General features: G+C 44.8%; 1 protein-coding gene across 1 annotated transcript in view; it reads right to left on the reverse strand.

The window, feature by feature from the left end:
• Positions 1–25,380, reverse strand: part of PCNX2 (pecanex 2) — a 279,402-nt gene that overhangs the window by 32,285 nt on the left and 221,737 nt on the right. Inside the window, exons 25-26 of the mRNA XM_032608446.1 lie at positions 23,140–23,355; positions 1,974–2,227 (exon numbers count right to left, since the gene is read on the reverse strand). Of these exons, the coding sequence (XP_032464337.1) occupies positions 1,974–2,227; positions 23,140–23,355 (470 nt within the window). The remainder of the gene's footprint in view (positions 1–1,973; positions 2,228–23,139; positions 23,356–25,380) is intronic.

Below are 25,380 nucleotides of genomic sequence, written 5' to 3' on the forward strand. Positions count from 1 at the left end.
CAGAGAGAGCTGGTTGCCATTTAACATTTGTTTTCCCCTTTTTCCATGACACACAGTTTCTGTCTCGGTTCATGGCTGCCCAGAATACCCTTTCTAGATCCCCCTCGAAGCTGGCATATGACAATCTCTTCTGGCCAATGGGACACAGCTACAGTGTACTGTGGTACCTTTCAGGAACCTCCTTTTCTTTAAGAAAAAAGAAAAAATCTATTATTTATTTATTTAGGCTGCGCCGGGTCTTAGTTGCGGCATGCAGGATTTTCATTGCTGCGTGCGGGCTCTTAGTTGCGGCATGCATGCGGGATCTAGTTCCCTGACCAGGGATCGAACCGGGGCCCCCTGCATTGGGAGTGCAGACTCTTAACCACTGGACCACCAGGGAAGTCCCTCAGGAAACTTCTTAAGGAATAGCTTGTGCATGCCCTTGGCCTTCACTTTCTGTGTCCCTCTCTCCATCCATTTAAGCCTTAAGATGGGGGAGACACTAAAAATGGTGGAGCTGGGAGCTGGAAGGGACCTTGATCCCTGAGGACTTGGAGAAGAGCTTCTTTTACGTGTGAGAGGAACACACTTCCTGCGTGCGTGTGCCACTGGCATTTCACGGCCCACTGCCAAGTCAATACCAGCTGATAGACCCAACTTCCCAAGAGTTGACTCTATGAAAAACTTCTTGGGTCTCAGATATAACGGCCAAGGGAACAAACATGGAGTGGTGCAGCAAAAGATCACAACTTCCTGATTCACTTCCCAAATCTTCCCCAATTTGTGTGAGGCTGGGCAAACATTTATCATTTTGTGTGAGGTCTGGATGTAAAGTTTTGCATCCCTCTAGCACACACGAAGGTGGTGAGCACGAACTCCTCAAGCTGTTTTAAATATTCTGCTATAGAACATCTCTGTCGCACCAACATCTCTTGCTGCAATAACCTTGGGGTGGAATCATTAGGAGTTCTTTAACCTTCTGATTTTCATCGTCTGAATTCTACTTCCTGAACAATTTAGCAGCTATTGCTGCAGACGCTGGGGCTCCCCCCAGGAGTTATTTCCAATTTCTAAACATGCTCTTTTTTCGTTGATGGAAATTCCTGAAATTTCAGGCGCCCGTGTTACCTTTCCATTTTGTTCTTTCCTTATTTCTGCTGGACCACTTGTCTCAGCCTCAGCTGGCAGAGAGTTTGGGGTCTCAGGTGGATGAGCTTCTTCCTTGTGAACGGCATTAAAATGTGGACCCCTCTGAGGACCACCCAGGGCTTTCACCATGCAAAGTAGTCCCTCAGAATAGGCGCCAGCACAGACACCCTCAGCCACAGACACCCTCGCCCGTCCCGTCCCCCTCAGAAAACACTTTCGCCCCTATTATCATGCTGCATCCTTGGTCAAGTCTCACGTAAGTCTCCTCTAGGAGACTTATTCAAAACCAGCGCATGTTCTGAGGCTGAATACAGGTTGAGCAGAGGTAGGTACCGAGCAACTGAAAAAATGTACTAGTCCCCGTACGAGTAAGTAAGAAAAGGCTGTCATAGCTAATCCTGATTGGATCATTTAACTCTACTTTTGCATTTTTATCACGAGCTTAAAAAATTAACTCTGGTTCTAAAAGGTAAAAATTTGCAGAGCCTCTAAATTGACCCTTATAACTTGTAAATATTGAGGTCTTGAGGTCTGGTCATATTTCCAGGATGTTTCCATTTGTCAACCAACTCATGTGGTGTTAAAAGTGGAGAAGAAGGTCCGGGCAAGAAAAGAGACTACCTCTTCGTGCCCAGGCTTAGGATAGGACTTGGGGCATGCATGTCAGGCCAACCCAAAGCCCTCGAGGCTTTTTCACGAAACCGGTGGCTCTGAAACCTAGCTAAGCCTCTGATGCACAAGCTGTGGAGAAGCTTCCTAAGCTCTTTACAAAGCTTTCCAGGAGCCTCTGGAGCCAGCCCAGCATCATTACTCAGACAAGGGTCTGGGACCCGGAGCGATACCTTGATGTAGTATCGGATGAGGATCCTTCGGAGGTCAAAAACCTGCAGCATGGTGGCCGCGTTGTTGTCCATGATGCTGTAGCCCTCCAGGATGTACTGCGCTCGCGTGATCTCCCAGGTGAGCCAGCGGAGGTTAAAGGCGGCATTGCAGGACAACAGGTGGAGCAGGTGACCTGGTTTGCAGCAGCAGCAACCTCTGTCATCCTCATCACCCTCTGTGATGGCTTCCACCTCCCTCTGCTGGCAGTAGGTTCCTGGCAGAGTAACAAACACGATGGCAGTTGTAAAGAGGTCGTAGGATAATCTTCGTTTCGAATGGATTTTCCCCTTGCCCTTATTGAGGGAAAGATGCTGAAGAGAGCTTAGAAATCAGGAGATTTGTATAGTTCTTAGTTCAAACAAGTACCCCCAAATAAGTCACCGATCTTACAATCATTAATGCTTTTTTCCTTTGCTTTTTTTGTTTTGGCCACGCGGCATGTGGGATCTTAGTTCCTGGACCAGGGTTCCAACCCACGCCCCCCTGCACTGGAAGCACAGAGTCTTAACCACTGGACTGCCAGGGAAGTCCCATAATCATTAATTCTTTTATTCATCCATATCCCTTCTGATTCTCATCTCCTCCTGGTTTTTTTTTGTGTTAGAAGAGACACATTCTCATGGTGGTCGTGGACGAGAATGGCCAAAATGCAGGATGGTTATATCCTTGAGTTCCCCTTTCCAGAAACCTGCAGGTCATGGCTAAGCAGACAGGAGGCTAAAGAAAGTGGCAGGTGGAAAGGTCTGAGAGCAGCTAGGTGCATGTTGAAGTGTTACCAGGAGGGGTGTCCTGGAAGAGCTTCACAGCCAAAGTGCACCACCTCATCTCCCATGTCTGTGAGCACTGGGTGAGCCAAACATATTTCCAAAGGAGCTAGTTCTAAAAACATAGGATAACGGGTGTCAGTGATCTTTGCTGAATGAGACACCATGTCGTCTTTAATATTTTTGTTAATGATTTGAGGGGAAACATATACAGTATGTCAATGACGTGAGATTACTGGTACCTCCTGGAATGCAGAGTTACCATCTAAGGACGTCTCGCCAAACGGCTTTGGCAGACTGAAACTAATACATCGAAAATTAGTACAGGGCTTCCCTGGTGGCGCAGTGGTTGAGAGTCCGCCTGCCGATGCAGGGGACACGGGTTCGTGCCCCGGTCTGGGAAGATCCCACAGGCCGCTGAGTGGCTGGGCCCGTGAGCCATGGCCGCTGAGCCTGCGCTCCACAACGGGAGAGGCCACAGCAGTGAGAGGCCCACGTACCGCAAAAAAAAAAAAAAAGAAAGAAAGAAAGAAAATTAGTAGAAATAAACGGAATGTCCTCCATCTTGGTTCAAAAAACCAGGCACACAGTTCATTAATATATAGTAGCATACTTAACAAATACTGTGGTAGCTTCTTTAAACATGAACCCGAACTAGGATAACACTTGAAAACTGAATGTGATCTTGATGCGACCAAAACCAAGGGACAGCAAGCGTCAGAACAGACTTCGTGTTATTCCTTTGGATGCTACGCATAAAGGGTTACTGATAAAACGAAATAAAACTAGATGATTTGGGCAAGTTACACTTTCTCCATTAAAAAATAATAATAATACTTATTTGAACAAGATCATACAAATTGTTAGTTACATGTCAAGAAAGCTATAGGGCTGTAAAATAACTCAAATTATGTTACTGAAGAATGACTAAAAGATCCAGGGACGTTGACTTTGCATAAAAGAAGACTTCAGGGGAGACAATGGTCGTCTTCAACAACTATCTGAAGGGCTGTGGTGGAAATGTGAACTTGATCTTCTCTGTAGTCCCAGAGGGCATCATTATGACCAATGGGAAAAAGCTTCAGGCTATAGCGTTTACTATAACAAAGGTCATTTTAACAACTATGAGTCCAACAGTGAGATGGGCTGCCCTAGGAGGATAAGAGGATAAGGAACGAATTAATGATGACAGGACAGTGGTAACAGGTGCTAATAACCGTAAGTACAAACCACTTAAACCAAAGTCATGGTGAAGAGAAGAAAAGAAATGAGAGAAGATGGGAAGGACAGCCAATCAACTGGGGTAGTTTTTATTGGCTGTGGTGGTGGTGGCTTGTATCTTTATCAAGATAATTGAGTCCTTAGTTATTGACAGAAGGAAAAAGGAAGCACAAAAATAAGTTTTTCTCTATGAATTGCTTTAGTTGTACCCCATCAATTTTTTTATATTGTGTTTAAAATTTTCATTCGGGTAAATTGTTTTGTAACTCACCTACTCAGTTTTTATTCCTTACAGCTCTGTTATTAGGTGTATGCATATTTAGGACTGTTTTGTCTTCTTGATGAATTGACTCTTCAGTCATGATGAAATATCTGTATTTTGGTAATATACCTCGTCTTGAATCTGATATTAATACAGCTATTCTAGTTTTCTCATAATTAGTGTTTGTAAGGGATAAAACTTTCCGTCCTTTTGGGACTTCCCTGGTGGTCCAGTGGTAGAGAATTCACCTTGCAATGCAAGGGATGCGGGTTCGATCCCTGGCTGGGGAACTGAGATCCCACATGCCGCAGGGCAACTAAGCCTACGCGCCACAACTGCTGACCTTGAGCACCTCAACTAGAGCCCACGTGCCCTGGAGCCTGCGCGCCACAACTAGAGAGAGAAAACCTGCCTGCCACAACTAGAGAGAAGCCTGCACTCTGCAATGAAGAGCCCACGTGCCCCAACAAAAGATCCCGCATGCTGCAACTAAGAGCCGACGCAGCCAAAAATAAATAAAATTGAATTAAAAAATAATAAATAAATCTTTTTTTTGTTTGTTTTTTGTTTTTGTTTTTTTGTTTTCTGCGGTACGCGGGCCTCTCACTGTTGTGGCCTCTCCCGTTACGGAGCACAGGCTCCAGACGCGCAGGCTCAGTGGCCATGGCTCACGGGCCCAGCCGCTCCGCGGCATGTGGGATCTTCCCAGACCGGGGCACGAATCCGTGTCCCCTGCATCGGCAGGCGGACTCTCAACCACTGCGCCACCAGGGAAGCCCATAATAATAAATAAATCTTAAAAAAACCCTTTCTATCATTCTACTTTGAATCTATCCATGTCTTTGTATTTAAAACGTATCTCTTGTACACTGCACATCGTTAGGATTTGCTTTTTTATCAGTTTGATAAATCTCCACCTTTTAATGACAGTGATTAGTCCATTTACATTAACGTGCTTATTTATATGACTGGGTATAAATCAACCATCTTGCAGTTTTTGTAATTCGTCCACTTTTTTTCCTTTGCATTCTTTCCGATATTTGGGCGTGGGGGAGCATGCTGAATAACTTTTAGTGATTTACTATGTATCAGCTTTTAAATCAGTTAGCTATAACTCTGTTTTATTTTTTGCAGTTTCTCTAGGAATTATAATGTGCATTTTTACCCTATCACATGGGTAAAATTCATACTACTCTTCCTGTAACGTAGGACTATTACAATGGTATATTTAATCCTTCATGTCCTTTGTGTTATTCAAGCATTTTACTTTAATGTATATTAACATTTAAACCCCACAATAGTTTGTTATTATTTTGCTTTAAACAATCAATTCCATAAAGGCTTACAAAGATAAAAAATCTTTGCTTACATATTTACCATTTCTGGCAATCTTCATTCTTTTATGTAGAATCCATTTTCCATCTGCTATCATTTTCTTTCAGCTGAAAGAGTTTCCCTCAATATTTCTTGCAGCGCAGGCTATCTGGTGATTATGTCAACTCTTCTTTATCTGTAAAAACTTAAATTTTGCCTTCATTTTCCTAGATGTAGAATTCTGGGTTGAGTTTTATTTTCCTTCCAGCACTTAAAAAATATCATTGCGCTATTTTCTGGCTTGCATTATTTTTTAATGAGATGTTAGTGATTAACTCACATAGTTGTTTCCCAGTATATTATGTGTTTTTAAATTTTTCTCACAGTCCTCATAAAATGACAATAAAAAAATCTCAGACGCTCTTATAATTATTCTTTACTTTTCAGCAATTTGATGACCGTGCACTTAGGTTTGGTTTTCTTTGTGTTTATCCTGCTTGGGGTGTGCTGAGCTCCTGGGATTTATGAATTGATATTTTTCATCAAATTTTTTAAATGTTTGAATAATAGTTCTTCAATTTTTTCTGCCCCTATTTATTGCTTCTCCTTTTGGGATTCCACTTATACATACGTCAGGATGCTTGATGTTGTCTCACACATCACTGAATCTCTATTTTCTTTAACCTTTTCATTATTTGCACATCAGTTTGAGTGGTTTCTATTGCCTTGTCTTCAAGTTCATTGATCCTTTTTTCTCCTGTTAAGCCTATCCTCTAAGTTTTTCATTTCAGACATTGTGTTTTATTCATTCCTGGAATTTCAGGTTTTTTCCTGTCAACTGACAGTCTCAATTAATTCATTCATTATGATAATTTTCCTTTGAATTCCTAAACATATTAATATCTGTTTGAAACTTCTTTTCTGTTAACTCCAACATCTTTGGGTGTGTTTCTATTTTGTTTTGCTTTGCTGGTTATGGGTCACTTTTTTTCCGCTTATTTACATATTTACACACATTTATTACATGCTAGGTATTGTTGATGTTATAGTATTGACAGTCAGGACTGTTTTTTTTCTTCCTTTAGAGAGAGTTACGTTCTGTTAATGAGTCAATTTATTTGCACGTCAGCTTGTCAGCTTGATCCTTTTGAAACTTGCTTTTAATCTTGGTTTGGAAATGTCTACAGTAGCCCTTATTCTAGGGTGAGAATATCTTTACTCCTAAAGCTTGGTCTTTCTGGACCTCAGGTGTATTCCTGGGATGTTCAGCCAGGTCTCTCCACTGGCTAACTGGAATTTCTACATCTCTCAGCACGATATGGCCTCTGTCGTCTCTATTTAGCTCACCTCACCAGTTACTGTTCCCTGTCGGGTCTTGATGATACAGGCTCTTGCTATACAAAAGCAGGTTAATATTCATTCAATCACCCTATACTGATTTCTGTAGCTCCTTATCTGTGGAATTCACTCCTGCCTAGTACTCTGACCCACAAATTCTGATTCTACCTCTCTAGCTAAACAAGACCACTGTGCTCTCTTTGGGCTCTACCTCCCTGCTGCTACAGATAAGAAGGCGCCTCTGGGAAGAAAGCAGGGACAATTGTGGGAGCTCACTTTGTATGCTTCCCCTCTTTTAATGATCAGAGCCTTGCACTGTCTATTGTCCAATATCTGAAAACAGTTGATGAATATGTTTTTTCTAGCTTTATCATTGTTTGTGGCAGGAAGGATATTCCAATACTGGCTACTCCGTCTTGGCCAAAAAAGCAAGTCTCTGAATCCTTTTACGTGTCTTTTGAAACTTAATGCAAACATGAAACCTGTCCCTACACCCACTTCCACACCATTCATTTTTCCTGGGATCCCATCTCATTATTCACCATGCCTGGTATTTAGTAGGTGATAGCAAGGTGGTTGGCGGAATGATTGAAGGACTAGCTGGATGAACAAACGAAAGAATTCTTATCCCGATCGCTGTATTACAGGCAACAGACACCCTACTGAGAAGATACACAGCAGATGCAACAGACTCTTGTTACATTACAGGAGGAAGATAAAGAAAAGCAATGCTTAAACTAAGCCTCTCTATAGAACCCATGCGTGAGATGATCGTAATACATCATAGATGAGAAACTGCAACTTGCAAATAAAAAAGTACACGCAGAACTCTTAGGATAACAGTCTATGAACTAGGAGTCAAGATCAAGAAGGGGAGAGCAAGCAGGTTCTTGTAACATAAAGTGAAATAGTGAAGAACTGACCCCAGGTCTTAGGATTCCATTCATCTTTCTCCAAGACCTCATTGCTTTGGGTCTTAGCTGAAAGCACTCTTTTTTAAACATTTCAGGGATCTCTTTGCTCATTCTGTAATATAAAACTCTTATTCCCTCTGGGAAAGATGTACAGAAATACACAGGTGAAACACAAGCAGCGAGTAATTCAGATCGCGAACTGTGGGGCACCCAGAGTGAGTAACGAACTACCACTGCGTTCTAACTGAGCCACCTACTGGGACCCCCGGACGTTAGACTCCAGGGGTGGGGGAGGTCTCATCCCACCCCAATGGCACAATAAACAGCACTGGTTTACTGCTAGCTAATAATATGATTTGGGAAGCAACGCTCTTCCAGTGAAAGAAGTAATAGATCTCACAAAGGAGAAGCATAAAGGGGGACCTTCACCTCAAATAGATTAGCAAAACTTTAAATGACATGCCTCGAGGGTTTTTTTCCCTCCTTCCTTTTTCTCCATCCAGGTCAATCATTTTATCGTATTGTTTGTTTCTTTTACATCAAACTGGAAGGAGTGTGTGTGTATTTATGAGTACATGAGATGATGCAGAATGTGGATTTCTACCATCTGAAGGAAATAAGTTAGCACCATCCTTTGTGAGAAGCAGGGGCTCATTTCTACACTGGTAAGAGGACCACTGAGGACGGGGTTTGCTGTGAAGGACTGCTAGGCTTGGTAGAGACACTGTAACTGCCTGAGGTTTTTAATAAATATTCAGTTCAGGTAGGTCTTGGTGCCTTTTCTTAGGAACAAAAGATTCATAGCTGGGTTCACATTGTAAAAGAATACGAAAATAACGAAACCCAGTCATGTCTGCAAAGGTGCTCATTTTGCTGTTCGCATGCAAATCAGGCCCATATCCTTCTCAGAGAGCCTCCCTGGGTTTAGAGCACATTCCCTCCAAAGGGAAGACCAGAGGTCTGCTGCCCCTACACTGTGACCTTTCCCGGATGGCTGTCTCTGGAGTTTCCATGGAACCGAACTCTTGGCATCTTTCATGTTGCTGTGTTCTCATGGCCTAAGTCAGTGGGACATAGAAGGCATTCAATAACCACTTTTTTTTTTTTAACATTTTTATTGGGGTATAATTGCTTTACAATGGTGTGTTAGTTTCTGCTTTATAACAAAGAGAATCAGTTATACATATTAACCATTTTTAAAATGAATTTTGAGGGACTTCCCTGGTGGTCCAGTGGTTAAGAATCTGCCTTCCAATGCAGGGGACGTGGGTTCGATCCCTGGTCAGGGAAGTAAGATCCCACATGTCATGCGGGCAACTCAGCCCACGCACCGCAACTAGAGAGCCCGTGCGCCACAACTAGAGAGAAGCCTGTATGCCACAACGAAGAGCCTGTGCGCCACAACAAAGATCCCGTGTCTTGCAACTAAGACCTGACTCAGCCAAATAAATAAATAAATGTTTAAAATGAATTTTAAGAGTATCTTGGAGTCTCTTCATCCTAATAGATAAGCGTGCCTCGTGAAAGCTGTGAATTGAACTGACAGTGTGTCTAGTAGATCCCAGATACTTTGCACACAGGATATGCATCAATTTCCAGAGTGCAGCCATTGCGGCTGTGCGAGGTAACCCTCTCCTGGCTACCTGACCCTTTCCTCCTCCCTTTCCCTGTTGCCAAAGGGGCAAGACTTCCCCCATTTAAGAACCATTGGGCATCCTTACCAGTGACTGGCCAGGCCTGGCTTATTTATTCACACTAAATTCCAAAAAGGAATGAAGTCCATTCAAAAAGGCAGACACAGAGGCTTCCCTGCTGGAGCAGTGGTTAAGAATCCACCTGCCAATGCAGGGGACACGGGTTTGAGCCCTGGTCCGGGAAGATCCCACATGCCACGGAGCAACTAAGCCTGTGTGCCACAACTACTGAGCCTGCGCTCTAGAGCCCACGAGCCACAACTACTGAAGCCCGCACGCCTAGAGCCCGTGCTCCGCAACGAGAAGCCACCATGATGAGAAGCCCACGCACCGCAACGAAGAGTAGCCCCACATCACCGCAACTAGAGAAAGCCCGCACGCAGCAAGGGAGACCCAGCACAGCCAAAAGTAATAAATAAATAAATAATAAATATATAAAATAAATAAATAATAAAAAGGCATACACAGTACAAAAGCAAATGATAAAATTTAAGTGGCAATGGGGACAGGAAAAATATAATGAAGCCAGAAGGATGTCAAGAGACCTTCACTTCATTCTATGATGTCCTATATATTTGCTAAAGGTGGGCCACTGATTTCACTCAGGCTTTCTAGCAAGCACTGTAGAAAGATAACTTGAGTTTCTCGTGTCCTTAAGACCAAAACAATATAATTGCTTGGAAGGATCATAGCTATTTCTGGCTAAGACACCAGAGAGATGACATCCCCAGGACCTTCCTAAGAGAGAACATTGTACAGTATGGAGACCATCATCCTTCTCGGCATTGCATGGCAGGTACAGTCACGATGTTCCAGAGCTGTTCTAATATGGCCAAAGTACAATTAAAAAAATTTCTATAGGTGGCCAAAATAATTCAGCTTTAGGTATGTGGTTCTCCAGAGGTCTGGTGTCACCCAAGGGTAGACGGTGGGGATGCAGGAGGACTGGGACAACTTCACACCTTTCAGGAAATCCTTAATATGGACCATTTCTCTCCACCTAGTTTTTTATTGTTTTTTTTTTTTTTTTTTTTTAATTTTTTGGCCGTGCTGTGCGGTGGGATCTTAGTTCCCAGACCAGGGATCGAACCTGTGCCCCCTGCAATGGAAGCACGGAGTCTTAAGCACTGGACCGCCGGGAAGGTCCAATCTCCAGCTAGTTTTGACAGTTACTGTGCATTGAGGGGCAGTGAATTGCAACGTCCTCTCTGACGAGCACAGGAGTGTAGCTATTCTGCGCGGCTGGTTAGCGTAGGCACGCCTGCTTCAGTGGTCTACCAAGCTGGAGGTAGAGGTGACGTTCTCCTGGGAAAGCTGGGAAGCCAAAGGAGAACGTCTGTGTGATGTTAGAAACGGAGGGCGGGCTAGCAAACAAAAGTCGGGGAGGTGCCCTCCTGGCTGGGAAGCCTGGGCCAGGATCCTTGAAGGGGGGAGGGGAGGCTCCGGGCAGTCCGGCTGGAGTGGGAAGTTGAGTCCTATGGAGACATTTGAACTTCATTCTCTAGGTGACAGGTAGGTCACAGGGGTTTTTAAATCCCAAGGAAACAGGAAGAAAGTTGCACTTAAGAAACCTTCCCCTACAGCCTTGGGGGAGTAAAGTGGAGATGGGGCAATCAGCCACCCACAGTCCCATTTCAGGTGAAAAGTGCTGGGGACTGAAACCACGGTCCAGGCTGTTTACCAAGAGGTCGGAGGAAATGATGGAGAGGGGGAGCCATTATGTGACGGGGACTTCAAAGGGATGCATTAAAAATGGTCCCCTGAAGCAGCAAGGCTGCGCTCAAAGAATGTCAGCTTGTTTACAACCTTCCAGCAAGAGGAGGCACATTAAAGCCCAAATGCACAACATATTTTAAGGACTGGGCCTCCCAGCCCTAAAGTTTTCCTCCTTATCTGATGTGCGTTGTCCCAAAGACTCTGGCAACTGGATTCCACAGAAAACCCCAAATATCATCAACATTGTTATGTTTAGTTTTATCCACTAATAATGGTTTAAAACAACTGTACTCGAGACTTATTTGAGCTGAGTTTTCAAATGGCCACGGCCTTCATCAGCCCAACGTGCCAGGCTGGTGTTTTCCGTATGCCAAGCAATGAGGTCACCAGGAGGGGCTGACAGAGAGCAGTTTAGATTGTCCTGCAAGTACAACCAGTCCCTGCTCATGGAGTGGAAGAGAAGTAGGCATAGATACGGTTAAGCCAATGCTTTTCAAGCTTCAGGTGGGATTTACAGACACACACTTTGGGATGTGTGTTGGACTATTATTAAATAAAATGTATTTCCTTCTGAGGCCACAGGGCCACAAAAGGAGGAGGCCATCAGTTAGTCATTGCTAAGTACAAAATAGTCCACTTCCCTGAACACTGGGACCTCACACAGCCCAGCATGCGTTGCATGTTGGAAACACAAGATGTGAGAGGCTTAGCCCTGCGAGTGCTTGTTGGAGATGCATTCTTAGTGCCCCTTATAATACCGTAATACACGTAATACATGTCATAACGAGGACTTCCAGAACATTTTTCTTCAGGCTGGAACTCTATCGTTACTTCTTGCTAGTTGGTTAGATCAAGGGCCATTTTGTGACCAAATGAAATAATGTCAGAGAAAGCTGTTTAAAAATTTTTGAAGGATTGACATTTCTAGAAGGTCACGGTGGAATTTTTTCCCCAAAATTTCTCCTGCAGCTTCAATGTCATGGAGATGGCTTTCTCAGCCCTTCCTCCACCCCATGCTAGTTCTCTGGGACGGAATCTTAGAACATGAGGCTACAGGAACATGCAGGTCATCTATCCCCAGCGACCTGCCCTGGGAGATGACCCTGTATCTGCTAGACATCACCAGATTTAATTTCTGGAAAGAAATACTTATTATAACAAGGGTCTGTTTATATGTAAATCTGTCCCATTACACTTCCTACTTGCTAGTTGCTAAACATCCATTTGATAATCACCCCCTTTAAATTAATCTAACCTTAAAGATGGAGAAATGGCCACAGAGCAGAACTAAAACAAGGAACAGGGTTGGCCTGTCGAGACAATGATGAGTTTAGTTTTTTATTCTTTTACTGGACAATTTCTCCCCAGTCCCAATTTCCATTCCTTCGGCCACATTCGACCCGAGTGTCTTTTAAGTGTCACACTGAGAACCTAGGAGAAGTGTATTTGCTCAGTGTGCAGTGGAAGAAAAGTATGTTAAAGTAGTTTACAGCATGTTTGATTTTGTGGGGATAGCAGAGGTTTTTTATTATAACAATTTTCTCTCCCAAGGACCCTCAATTTGCTTTAAGATCTGTTCATAGGAATACAACTTCTTTCATGACCTGTTTGGCAGGATAGATTTTGAATGTGGTCTAACAGTTTTTCTCAGAGAATTTTTATTTCAATACATCATCTTTTTATGGGATACATACCAACTTAAAAAGTGACTTCTCTGATAGCATCTCACTGATTGCACACATCAACCTGGTTATCCAGACGTAATTTTTTCTACTAAAAATAAGGACACTGAGTCTTAAAAGCAACTTGTCCAGTAGAAGGGTCTGTGGTCTTTTGAATTTAAAAATCAGTATTTTCCCCTTATCACACAGTGTCTCATGAGCCTTGACCAATTACAAACAAAAGTTCCCTGAATTTACTTTTTTCTACCAGCCCACAGGAGAAAATGAAATAAACAAAATCACACAGTGCACAGGGAGACTTACACTGGGCAGGTATGAAGCATAAGAAAAGTGGAAATATACATAATAATGATACCTGTGAATGACATGCTTCCCTCCACGCCTGGTCCATTTCCGTGAGAAAACCAATGCACTCAACCTTACTGAGTTGGCCCCTTTCTGACTAATATTTAATTCAAAGTTGTATTATCTGGCTTTTCTCCCACAAACTCTTTTTTTTGAGTGTGGAAAGTTAAAGTATGCAGACTCTGTTAACGTTCACCAGGAAAGCCCCTCTCCTTTCCCAGACTTGCTATCTGGACAAGCAGGGCTTTGTCTTGTTTACTAACATGTCACACAATTTGAGGAATTCTGAGTGGAGAACCTATTATTTCCTGGGTGAAGTTTGGAACCTAGGGACCTAACAGCTTCCTCAAGCTGGGTAGACAAAAGAAGTAAAGACTTGCTAATGACCTAGATGTTGCCGTAGAGAAGACAGAATTCTAGCTAGTTCCAAGATTAGTGAGAGCTATGGCTCTACGTGGATTAGCCAGTTAGGATAAGCGTTTGGGTTGGATTTTAGATAAGATTAGGTTACCCAGATGTTTTTAAAATGTCCCCGCAGGCTGGCGATTATGGGGTGTTAGCCTAACTATGAAAGGGCTGATAACATTTCCACAGACAGGAACATATATCTCATTTTTTTTGGATATTCTCCAGACCCAATGGTAATGTGGGGATACATCCTGATAACTAACTATGCCTTTGCTTTCCATGTTCCTTCTGCAGGAGCCATCCAGCTTTCACACTTGCTAAGGCAGTTGGCAGTTCAAGAAACTGAGCTGCTAAAAGAGGCGATGCCATATTAACACTTCGCCGCATATTCAGGTAAAAGTTTTATTTTTGAATTTCAACAACCAAAAAATGGTTACTCGCTCTCTTTTCCCCATATTGTCTCCTTATTTATCTTTCCTTTTTTCCTTCCTTCGTTCTTTCCTTCCTTCCCTCCTCCCTCCTCCCTCCAAGGCAGAGGGATTTACTACAAAGGTCATGGACTTTGGAGTCAGCCACATCTAGGCGTTTACCCCTCCGCCACCACTGGTGACTCTGTGGCCTTGGGCGACTTACTAAACCTCATTCACCCAATTATGTCATGTCTAAAAGAGAGATAATAATACCTACTTGCTGTATAGACTGCTTACGAAGAATATTCTGATAATATATGCAAAGGGCTTACTATGGTACCTGGCACATAACTGGTGCTCAAGAAACTTCAGACTGTCTCTCCTTCCTCCCTCAACCAACCTCTACCTGGCATCCCTCCATGAGCCCGTCAGTGCACGGGGAGACAGGCAGGAGGCCCAGCCTTCGAGGGTCTCACAGCCTGTTAGAACCTGGCTTAGTCAATTTTTCATAGCCTGTAGGAATAAAAAACTGAACGTACAAACTGTGCGAGAACACTGAAAGTAAACTGGCTTTGGTTGTCAAGTGATTACTTGTTTTGTTATCAACAAACACAGACTGACTGCCCACATGCTCAGCATCTCGTCCTGATGGCAAAGATTCACAATCTACACATACAAACACCTAAGAGCAAACGTCGTTTTCACCACCGCCCCTCTGTGTTAAATAAAAGGACAGAGTAATCTGCATTGGTTATGTTTTCTTGTTTGAACTAGGATATGAACAAAAACTGGAAATATTTGATCACATGGGAACGTAGAAAATATATACAAATGCAGTATCATTCATTGCGAGGAAATAGTGAGAAATGAATAAATCAGCAGAGAAAAATGTAGTTCCACAAATAATAGAAGAGGTAAATGTCCACATAACATAATGCATTTCTGATATCGTTTTTCTTGAGTGTTCCAAAATCCCACTTTATCAAATGACTCTTAAATATATATTTATTATATGTAATACAATAAATAAATATGTGATATATATGTCTGTGTATATAAATACACATAATTTCCTAAGATCTCCCCTAAGATGATTTTTGGAAAACAGATCTTACTGTGATAAAACGTAGCAGTCCTATACTAACAGGGATATTGAAGGCTGCAGGCATATCCACACACATAAATAAATTTCATTTCAGCAGCCTCGAAACTTTCCACGCACGTGACGCAGCCTCAGATGACAGACTCCGCTTCATCGTCCCATGAGAAAATATTGTTTCACTACAGCTCAAGCCATTTGCCCAGGGAGGCCTGCAGTCGAATTCCCACACTGTTCTAGAAGTTACATTTTCTGACCCCATCGTAATCATCACCTCGTCCGCACCCAGGCCACAGACCCTTGAAATTCTTTCTCCGGGCCCCCGCTGGGGCTCAAGATATATTTCCCAGCTTTTCTGAATGTACTCCCCTCTCTTCTAGGCGCTCGGCTGGAAGGATGACCCCTCCTGTTGCCCAGTGGGTCTGCAGTGCTCCCCAGTGGGACGGACTGCTTTGAACACGCCTCCCAGGAGTACTTCCAGCTGATGCTTTCAGGGGACACACTGGACCTGCCCCACCCTCTCTTGCTGACATCCTCTACAGCCCCTCTAGGTTACGTCCAGTCCTTCCGTGGAGATGCTGGCTCTGGCTCGCTGTCACTCTGCAACGTACCTCCTGCCATCACTCTGGGGACTTCAGTATCCACCGAGATGCTCCTTCCGACATCCTGACCTGACGTCCACCCTCCGATGATCTCACCTTCCACCCAACTGTAACCCTGGACCCGGATTACCCCAAAGTGCTTCCCCTCTGTAAGTATCTGCTCCAAACCTCGTCATCTCCAGCAACCATTTCCTTTCCGCTTTCAACTTCAACCATCCTGGTACCCTCCCCAGATCCAGGAAGTCCTCTCCCCAGGTGGTATTTCCACCTCTCTCACACCCTCCCCGCCCTTCTTTCTCAGCTTACATTCCACGGCCAGGCATCAAAATCACTATCACACCCTTGTCCTTGCCTTCACGACATTCATCTGGCTCAACCCCAGCCTTGATTAACTGCACCTCTGCCCTTCACACCTGCACCCATGAAGCTGGATGTGGCTTAGGGAAAATTACGAGCAATCTTAACGTCTCTTCTTTTAAAGTCATTGTTGCTGATCTCAAGCGCGCTCTTCATGCTGGGGATGGACTACTTCTCTACCCCGTCCTCCTCCCACGCTCACGCCTTTTCTTTAACGCCCCACCGTGGGTTCCATCCTCCCAGCCCTTCGGATTCCATCGCCTGCCACATAGCAAGCCCTCCTCTTCCCTTGGCCTGAAATTCCTCCACGCCGCCTCGTCGTCATGGAAATGCTTCTGATGCCCGATCCGATCCTCAGCTGGTGGACTAACGCTTAGGCATGTCCACCTTGCCTTTGGTGACCCTGCACCAGCAGGAAGCCAGCAGCTACTTAGCGTCCCCCCTTGACACCAGCCGTGGTTCCAAGCACTGGGCTATCTACCAGCAACACCCATTCCCTGGGAGGAAATTATAACAAACTCCAGCAGGGAGAAGTTCAACTTTCCCCCAGTCATGATATGGTGGAAGCATTTTATATCTCCTGGACTGATGGGCCGTCAGAGCTGGAAAGAACTTATAATCACACCGAGGCTTTGATGAAGGAACTGACACTCTGAGAAGCCAAGTCGCGTGTGTGCCCAGTTGAACATCCTGACCTAAAGTGGCGTTTTCTGTGCAACTGGGAAAATGATATGGAACTTTTGCAAGGCTATACAAGTGATTGAAGGCATTATACCCCAGTTACTTAGTGTTTAGTAAACTGAATGAACACCACAGTGCAAATTTCAAACAAATACCCGAAAGGAAGAATGTAAAAACAGGAAATGGTCAGGTAGAAAGAGAAGTTAAGAGAGTCGTGTGGGTTTGCCCAACTCTACCACTAAGTAGCTGTGAGCCTCGGATAAGAATTCATCTCCGGGAGCCTGGATTTTCCCCATTAGTTAAAGGGGAGGATGCGTTGGGATTATGGCCGTTCTGAGGGTAGAGGTCACCTGCACAGGTGAGAGAGCGCTTTGTATGTCACAAAGGATTCCCTGCAATGCCCTTATTTTTGCTCCTATGCTTGGTTCTTCTCTTCTTCGGTTCTAAAGACAGTATTCAAGTTGCCTGACTGCTCTTGATGGCAGCTCTGTCCTCCTCATTCATGTGTCTCCTCTTTTAGAGAAATAAGCCATCCACCTAGGTCACCTGGGTGACTAACAGAGAACAGACATGGACTGAACAGATAATCAGTTCTCACTTGCCCTTCTTTCTGTGCCCACCTACTCAGATTATGGTTAAATGCGTTTTCCAATCCAACGGGTTCCGTTTCTTTTGCAAAGGCTTGAACTTGGTGCCCCTCACACTGTGGACCTTCTAAAGTGCATTATCCGTTTCCTCGACTTAGATTTAAAGCCAACTCTTGAATGGTTTCCTTCAGGGCTCTCTGGCTGGGTAAACGCGAGGGATACTCATAAGCCCAAGAGCAGCTGTACAGTCCTGTTTCATTACACGCTCAGCAACAAAAAATTGTATTTCTATTCCGGGATGCACAGGCCAAAAGGAGGAGAAGAGAGCGTGGCTTCTTTGCTTGTATTCTTGATTTGAACTGGTATCAATCATTCACTATAGTACCATCCAGTGGAAATAGGATGTGCCGTGAACCCTGATCAATCTTTTGGGCTACCCAGGATCTGAACCCCTATTCTGTTTGGAAACTACCCACAGTGCCGGAGACCAGCTAACTGTTCACCAAACCTTTTTACTTCTCCTCCTGGGTACTCAGCTAGACAACATTTCTCTTACATTGGGTTGGCCTAAAAGTTGGTTCGGGTTTTTCCATAAGATGTTTTGGAACTTTTCGGCCAACGCAATAGTCATGTCAATTCTGGACAACAGAATTTAAGAGCGAATGATGCATCCCAGGTTCAGAACTGGCCCATAACAATCTTTCACGCAATCTTCCACTCTCTGCCAGCTTGACACCGAAGCCCAGGGTGACCCCGAAAGCCGTGCTCTAGGGAACAGGCAGAACTTCTTCTGCCCAAGATCCCTGGCAGCGTGGAATGGTACCAGCCCCTCACCCCACCACCTCCTCTCACTGATCGGACTCTATGTGAATGCAAAATAAACATCTATTGTGTCAGCCCCTGAGATCTGGGACTCAACTATTACAGCAACTAGCAGGACAGCAACGAATGTACCCATGTTATAAGTCTCGGCGAGAGGGAGTCGTCACCTCCTGCTACAGGAACTGAAAAGTCAGAGCCTCTCTGTCCTCCTCTCCTTTGCATCTAGAGCACATGCGTGCGATCTCAGCATCTTATCCGTCAGACACACCCACACCAGATGTGGACGCATGAGCTAGTGACACAAAGAAGCAGGGCTCACGTGGAAAGCGTTCTGGAAGGGGAGGTGGTGGCAGAGGCCACTCATCCTGTTTTGGGGGCAGAAGTGATAACAGCAGTAGCATCCAATATCCAGGGTCATGACGTCAGTGATGTGAGGGTAGTGCTGGCTCCACCAGCTGACGTGCAACCCCTTCACAGGCTCAGCGCTGCCGTGTGATTTCAGGCTCTCGCGTGATAGCCACCAACCTGCTTCCCCAGCCATCTCAGCGAGTCTGTGCCCTGTGTAATAGCTTCCAATAAACCCTTCTCCTGCTTCAGTTAGCCAGAGATGATTTCTGTCATTTGCAACTAAAAACTCCTATGGATACAAATGCATCCCCTTTCAGTGAAAGATGGATGCACGTTCTTGCCCCCGGCCGTGTGGACGCTTCCTCTAGGGTGTACGGTTCACTTCCTGAGTCAGAGTTGACTTGTGCTGGGAGCAGCTCATCTGTTCACTGGTGGCTTTGGTACGCTTCAGGAGAGAGGTCTAACGCATTTGTATTTTGACTGCCCCAGGTTGTGCTGAAGGAGGTGAAAATTTGACCAAAATAAAGCCTGCTATTTGGGAAAATGGGAAAACAGAAAGAAAAGTGAAGTCCTAAAAATATATCTTGTGGAAATACCCAAAGAGGAAGAAGAAAATAAGATCTTCCCTGGGAATACGGTACTGGATGCTGCAAAGAGATAGAAAACAGAACGGGCTTTTTAGGTCAACTGGTTTCTTCCTGCAACAAAAGCATAATTTAGATTTCGTCAAGGTATATGACCTCTCAATAGCCCTGTGTTCCAAACTCCAGCAGAACTAGGTCAAAGAAAAGGTATTGTACAAGAGTGAGGGGCATCGGGGCAGGCTAGCTGGCTTTTTTTCTCAAGACGTCATTCCTGGGCAATGACTTTACATGATCACTGCCTCTGTCTTATGCCCAACACATCTATGTTGGTCCCCAGCTTCCTTCCATATTTCACCCAGTGACGTTTCTGGAGTCTGGTATGTTATAAGATTGGCCCCCAGTGACTCGTGCAGTGTGACAGGGCCCCTTTTCTACCACCTGAATCTGAGCTGTATTTGGGATTGGCTGGGGTCGAAGAAAGATGGTAGGGGTGACTTGGTGCCTGTCCTGGAGGCTGGGCCTTAAGAGGCCTTGCAGTGTTTGTGTTCCCCCCTTTGGAGCCCGGAGACCACCTAGCTGTGAAGATGCCTCATCCCGCCCATTGGAGGCTGAGCGCACAAAGGGGCCAGGGCTGGTAGCCAGCCCTAGACGTGAATGGTTAAGTCAAAAAAGAAAACAATTCGTATGAGGTGAGACCAAAACATTCGCTGTGGTAGATTAAAAACCCCTACTCTATTGGTGGGAATATAAATTGGTACAGCCACTATGGAAAACTGTATGGAGATTCCTTAAAAAACTAAAAGTAGAGCTACCATATGATCCAGCAATCTCACTCCTGGGCATGTATCCGGACAAAACTATAATTCAAAAAGACACATGCACCCCAATGTCCACAGCAGCACTATTCACAACAGCCAAGACATGGAAACAACCTAAATGTCCATCGACAGATGAATGGATAAAGAAGATGTGGTACATATACACGATGGAATATTACTCAGCCATAAAAAGAAAGAAATAACGTCATTTACAGCAACATGGATGGACCTGGAGATTATCATACTAAGTGAAGTAAGTCAGACAGAGAAAGACAAATAGCATACGATATCACTTATATGTGGAATCTAAAATATGGCATGAGTGAACTTACCTATCAAACAGAAACAGACTCACAGACATAGAGAACAGACTTGTGATTGCCAAGGGGGAGGGGGGAGGGAGAGGGACGGATGAGGAGTTTGGGGTTAGTAGATGCAAACTATTACATAGAGAATGGATGGACAACAAGGTCCTTCTGTATAGCAGAGGGAACTATATTCAATCTCCTGGGATAAAGCATAATGGAAAAGAATATAAAAAAGAATGTATATGTGTGTATTATTGAGTCATTTTACTGTACAGCAGAAATTAGCATAACATTGTAAATCAACTATACATCAATTAAAAAAAAACGTTTTTTAAAAGAACCCCTGTTGGGCTTCCCTGGTGGCGCAGTGGTTGAGAGTCCACCTGCCGATGCAGGGGACACAGGTTCGTGCCCCAGTCCAGGAAGATCCCACATGCCGCGGAGCGGCTGGGCCCGTGAGCCATGGCTGCTGAGCCTTCCCGTCCGGAGCCTGTGCTCCGCAATGGGAGAGGCCACAACAGTGAGAGGCCCGTGTACCGCAAAAAAAAAAGAACCCCTGTTGGTGATGAGGGGCTGGCCGACTTCTAGAGTCTAATTAACTTTGAGCCCCTTCGATTCAAAGATGGGTTAACTTGCGAAAAAAGCTGTAAGCCACACAGAACTTGTGCTATAACAATAACTCAGATTTAACTCAGCAGACCTTAGAACTTCTTCCTTTGAATTTCGGGAAAAACAGGAAGCTGTCAAAATAGGCAATTCTATTACATTACTGCACCAGAGACACTTAATTTCCACCACCTTCCGTGGCATTTTCTGGCACTTGTGCAAAATGCCGGGGAAACATTGCCTCTCTTTTCTGTACAATCTGATCATTACTCCCTCAGCCCAAAAACCTTTTCCAAAATAATCTCCCTAAATTAGATTCCTAGAATTTCTAAGGATGCACAAGGACCCTCTCAGGTAATCGTTTTTAAAAAGTGAAGAAATGGCTAATTGCTCTTGGGTGAAAGGTGTCCTTTAGTCACCGTGAGGTTCTGGATGGCCATGACCTGACTCCTGTTTACCCTTCTAGCATTTTCTGTGACCCCTTCTTCCCAAACCACCTGGAAACTGCATCTGGCTCCTTCGTGCCTCTTTGTCATGACACCAGCTGTTCCCTCCTCTGTCGAGCTGACCAGACTCCCGTCCGATTGCAGTGCCCCTTCCCTGGCCCCCAAGCATCCCATGTACAGTGCCACCTTACCACTCACCTCGCTGAGCCTTAACTGCCCATCGCGTGTCTGCCTTGCAACGAGGCTCCAAGCTCCTTAAGGCGGGGCCTTCACTTCTGTACTCGAAGCGCCTAAGCCAGTGCTTGACATACTAGCAGTACTAGCAGTGCTGAATAAACGTCTCCCAAGTGAATATTAGACCCTTACGCCCAACTAGCTACCTGACGTATTCACGTGGATGAATCAAGCGCATTTGAAAGTACCCAAAATGGAGCTGTTGGCTGCATCCTCAAATGCAAAAGTGTTGCTCCTCGTTCAGGCTTCCCAGCTTCAGTAAACGCACCCCTGTCCACCAGGCACTCAACCTAGAAAGCGGGGAGCAGCCTGAGCACTCCGGCTTCCCTCACCCCAACACATGGGCCCGTCCACCTCCGAGCCTCCTAGCATGTCTGTGCCTCCAGCATCTTCTCCTGCTGGGGTGACTACAGGACACTCCTAGGCGGTCCCCCCCCTTTTTTGCTTTCGCCCCCTCTGGCACCCTCTCTGCACGGCTACCAGAACGAGCTCTTCAGGTGCAAACTAGGTCAGAACCCTCCATGGCTCCCCACTGTGCACAGAAGAAAAATGCAGCCCTTCCCCCTGGCCAGGAGGCCCCCATGACCCGGCCTCCCACCCTCTCTGGTCAGGTCATTCCTCCCCAGTTGCTCCTGACTCAGATATTCAGCAGTTCCCAGTTCTGGGCCTAGAACATTCTTCTTCCTGTTCTCCTCAGGATCCTTCCCTGACGATCCCATCTCATGTACCACTTCCTCGCCCTCTGCAGTGATTTCGGTCACAGACCCTTATTCACCTCCTTATACCTTTTCTGCAAGCTGTGACTGCTTTGCTCATTTGTCTACTTGTTCATTTTCCACGTCGTGAGGGTAACACTCAAGGTCACGTGCCCATTGCATCCCCAGCATTAGAACATTGCCTGACACAGAGGGAGGGCTGTATTGGAGAAAGGCGTGTATGAATCAAGGATAAACAAAGAACCCAGGAGACGGGCCCATGAGTACATCTGTGACGCTGATCCCTGCGTGATCGCGACACAACTGCAGCGTCTGATTCATGGAAAAACCAGAGTCACACTTCCCAGATTCAGGCCAACTCAGTCACCACAGGGCAGTAAGCATTCGTGTAGTGCCTGCTCGTACGCGATCTCATTTAAATCACACAACGACTTTATGAGGCAGCCATTCTTATTATCATTTTACAGATGATAAAAAAAAAAAGCTAAGAGACACTAAATGACTTACCCACAATAGACCATGACACTCGTAACCCAAGGAACCAGGTTCCATGTGGTCCACACCCGCTTATTGCTTCTGAGTTTTTCCCAGAAGGAATGAAACCAAAACCCTGACTTGCAACTCTGAAGGTTTACACCAGACGTTTCACCTTATTATTACCTCAGATGACTGGGGTTTAGTTATATCCAAATACATGGAACAAAGTGATGGTAGCAAGTTCCCTAATTCTCATCCTGTAGGGCAGGCGTTCCATTCTTCCTTTTTAAGGGTGATTTCTTATTAAAGCTTCGCACGGTAATTAACTCAAATGACTAACTGCCGACAACCTCGACAGTAAAGAGATTCTTACCTCGGAATTCCAGTCCCCGAAGTTGAAAGGTGACAAGACCGTTGCCAATTTCAATCAGGTGAACGAAAGCATTGAGGTAGTCTGAAGCCAATATAAAGCAATCTCCAGAGCTGTAGTTACCCCATCGGCCAAGGACGAGGTCTCCACAGAGGGACTCCTGGAGGGCCCTTGTCAAGTGTTCGTAAAAGATGGAATTGAGGTTGTTGCCATCGCTCCCTGAAGACAGGACGAGAAATAATATGCCCAGTGAGTCCGACTCCAACGTGCTTGACCTGGGAGACAGGGAGCTGTCCCTTGACTAGGGGTGAATCAGATCTTCAGACACTTCGCCCGTCAGGGTGGTGACACCCTCCTATTTCTTCCCGCTATACTCTTTCTGGTCAATGTCATCTGCACAAATGGATTGAGTTCCTGTCTAAACGAGACACCTGACAAATTCCTACCTCCAGCTGAGATCTCTGGCCTGGGCTCTTGACCCGTCTACTTCCTCGTGGACCTATCTCTTGTATGTTTCAGATGCTTCCCCCTGCAGTGGTCCAGGTCAGGTCCCCACGTCCGCTCTCCACCTCAGCCAACAGCACCACCATCCAGTCGGCCACAACCTAGGAATCTTTCTTCCCACTCCTTCCCACCCAAGCCTCTCAATTTTACTTTCTTCAAGTATTTTTTTGCATCTTCCTACTTTTCTCCATTCCCATTACCCCTACCCTATTCCAAGCTCCATGATTTCTCAAGTAGATGACCACAGTGGTCATGTGACTCACCTATGCATCTTCACTGGGACCTGCTCCCTCATCGATTCTCTACCTCAAAGCCAGAACAAGCTTTCCAGACGGAAAAGGGGAAGGTGCCGTCCAGGACCCCCCAGCCCAGGATTCAAAGTGGTTTCTCAGGGCTCTTAAGATAGAGACGACTTTATAACATCGCCTGTAATAGGGTCCCATAAGTTATCCTTCATAGGAAGAAGCTAGGACAGCCCTGATCAACCCAGCGTGGACGGTCACACCAGGGGCGCCGTGCGGTCTGCTCCCCACTTCACTCTCCATCCTCACCTCCCACTAACCCCTTCCTCCTCCTTCATGCTCAGCAACACAGAACTTCTCTCAGTTGAGTGACTCACAGGCCCCCGCCCACCCCAGGCCTTTGCAGACACTGATCTTTCTGCCTGGGTTTTCCTTCCATTGCTCTCTGGCTTATTACCGCTACGATTCTTCAGACCTCCACTCGACGGCCACCTCAGGGAAGCCTTCACTGACCACCTCGCCAGGCCAAGTCCCCTGTTACAGGCTGTCAGGACTGTGACCCTCTGCTTTGAAGCACTTGTCACAGTTGGAATTTGACTTCTGTTTTTTTGTATGGTTATTTGATTAACATTCGATTTCTCCAATGCACCCAACAGTGAAGGAAGACTGAATATGCTTATTTTTGTATCCCAATACTGGCAGAATTCCTAACACGTAGTAGGGAATCACTAACTATCTGTTGAATGATAGATAACACCATAGATGATACAGCTTCATTAAGAGAAATTTTGCCTCTGAGAACATTCCCATCGAGTGACTCCAGGGTTTCACTGAGATATAATTTACAGATAATAAACTGTGTGTGTGTGTGTGTGTGTGTGTGTGTGTGTATACACACACACATATATATACATACATACATATATTCTACAATATAAATAATTATTGCTAGTATTATATATTATATACAGAAAATAAACAGTATATATACATATGTTCAACAATATTCATAACCATTACTAGTATTATATATTATATACAAATCTATATGTAATATTATATATTATACACAAATCTATATATATACAAACCCATATTTTATATATTATATACATAGATATAAATTATTATATATTGAGGCAATTTATTGTTTTTAAGTTATATATGTATATCAAACTCAGACTTATTGAGGAATAACTTATAGAGAGTAAAATTCACCCTTTTTAGCGTCCAATCCTATGAGTCTTGACATATGCTTCTAGTCCCGTAACCACCACTTAGAATGATGCATTTGTGTTTCATCCATACTGTGGTATACAGCAGCAGTCTGTTCTGTTTCTTCTGTATGCAGCTACTACAGTTTGCTTATCCATTCAACAGCTCAAGGACCTTTGGGTTGTTTCCAGTGTTGGTGATGATGAGTAAAGCCACACACAACACTCATGAAGAGAAGTTTATGTGAACACGCTTTCATTGCGCTTGAGTCAACCCCTAGGAG

This window comes from Phocoena sinus, chromosome 16 (assembly GCF_008692025.1).
Source record: "Phocoena sinus isolate mPhoSin1 chromosome 16, mPhoSin1.pri, whole genome shotgun sequence".
NCBI classification, from domain to species: Eukaryota; Metazoa; Chordata; class Mammalia; order Artiodactyla; family Phocoenidae; genus Phocoena; species Phocoena sinus.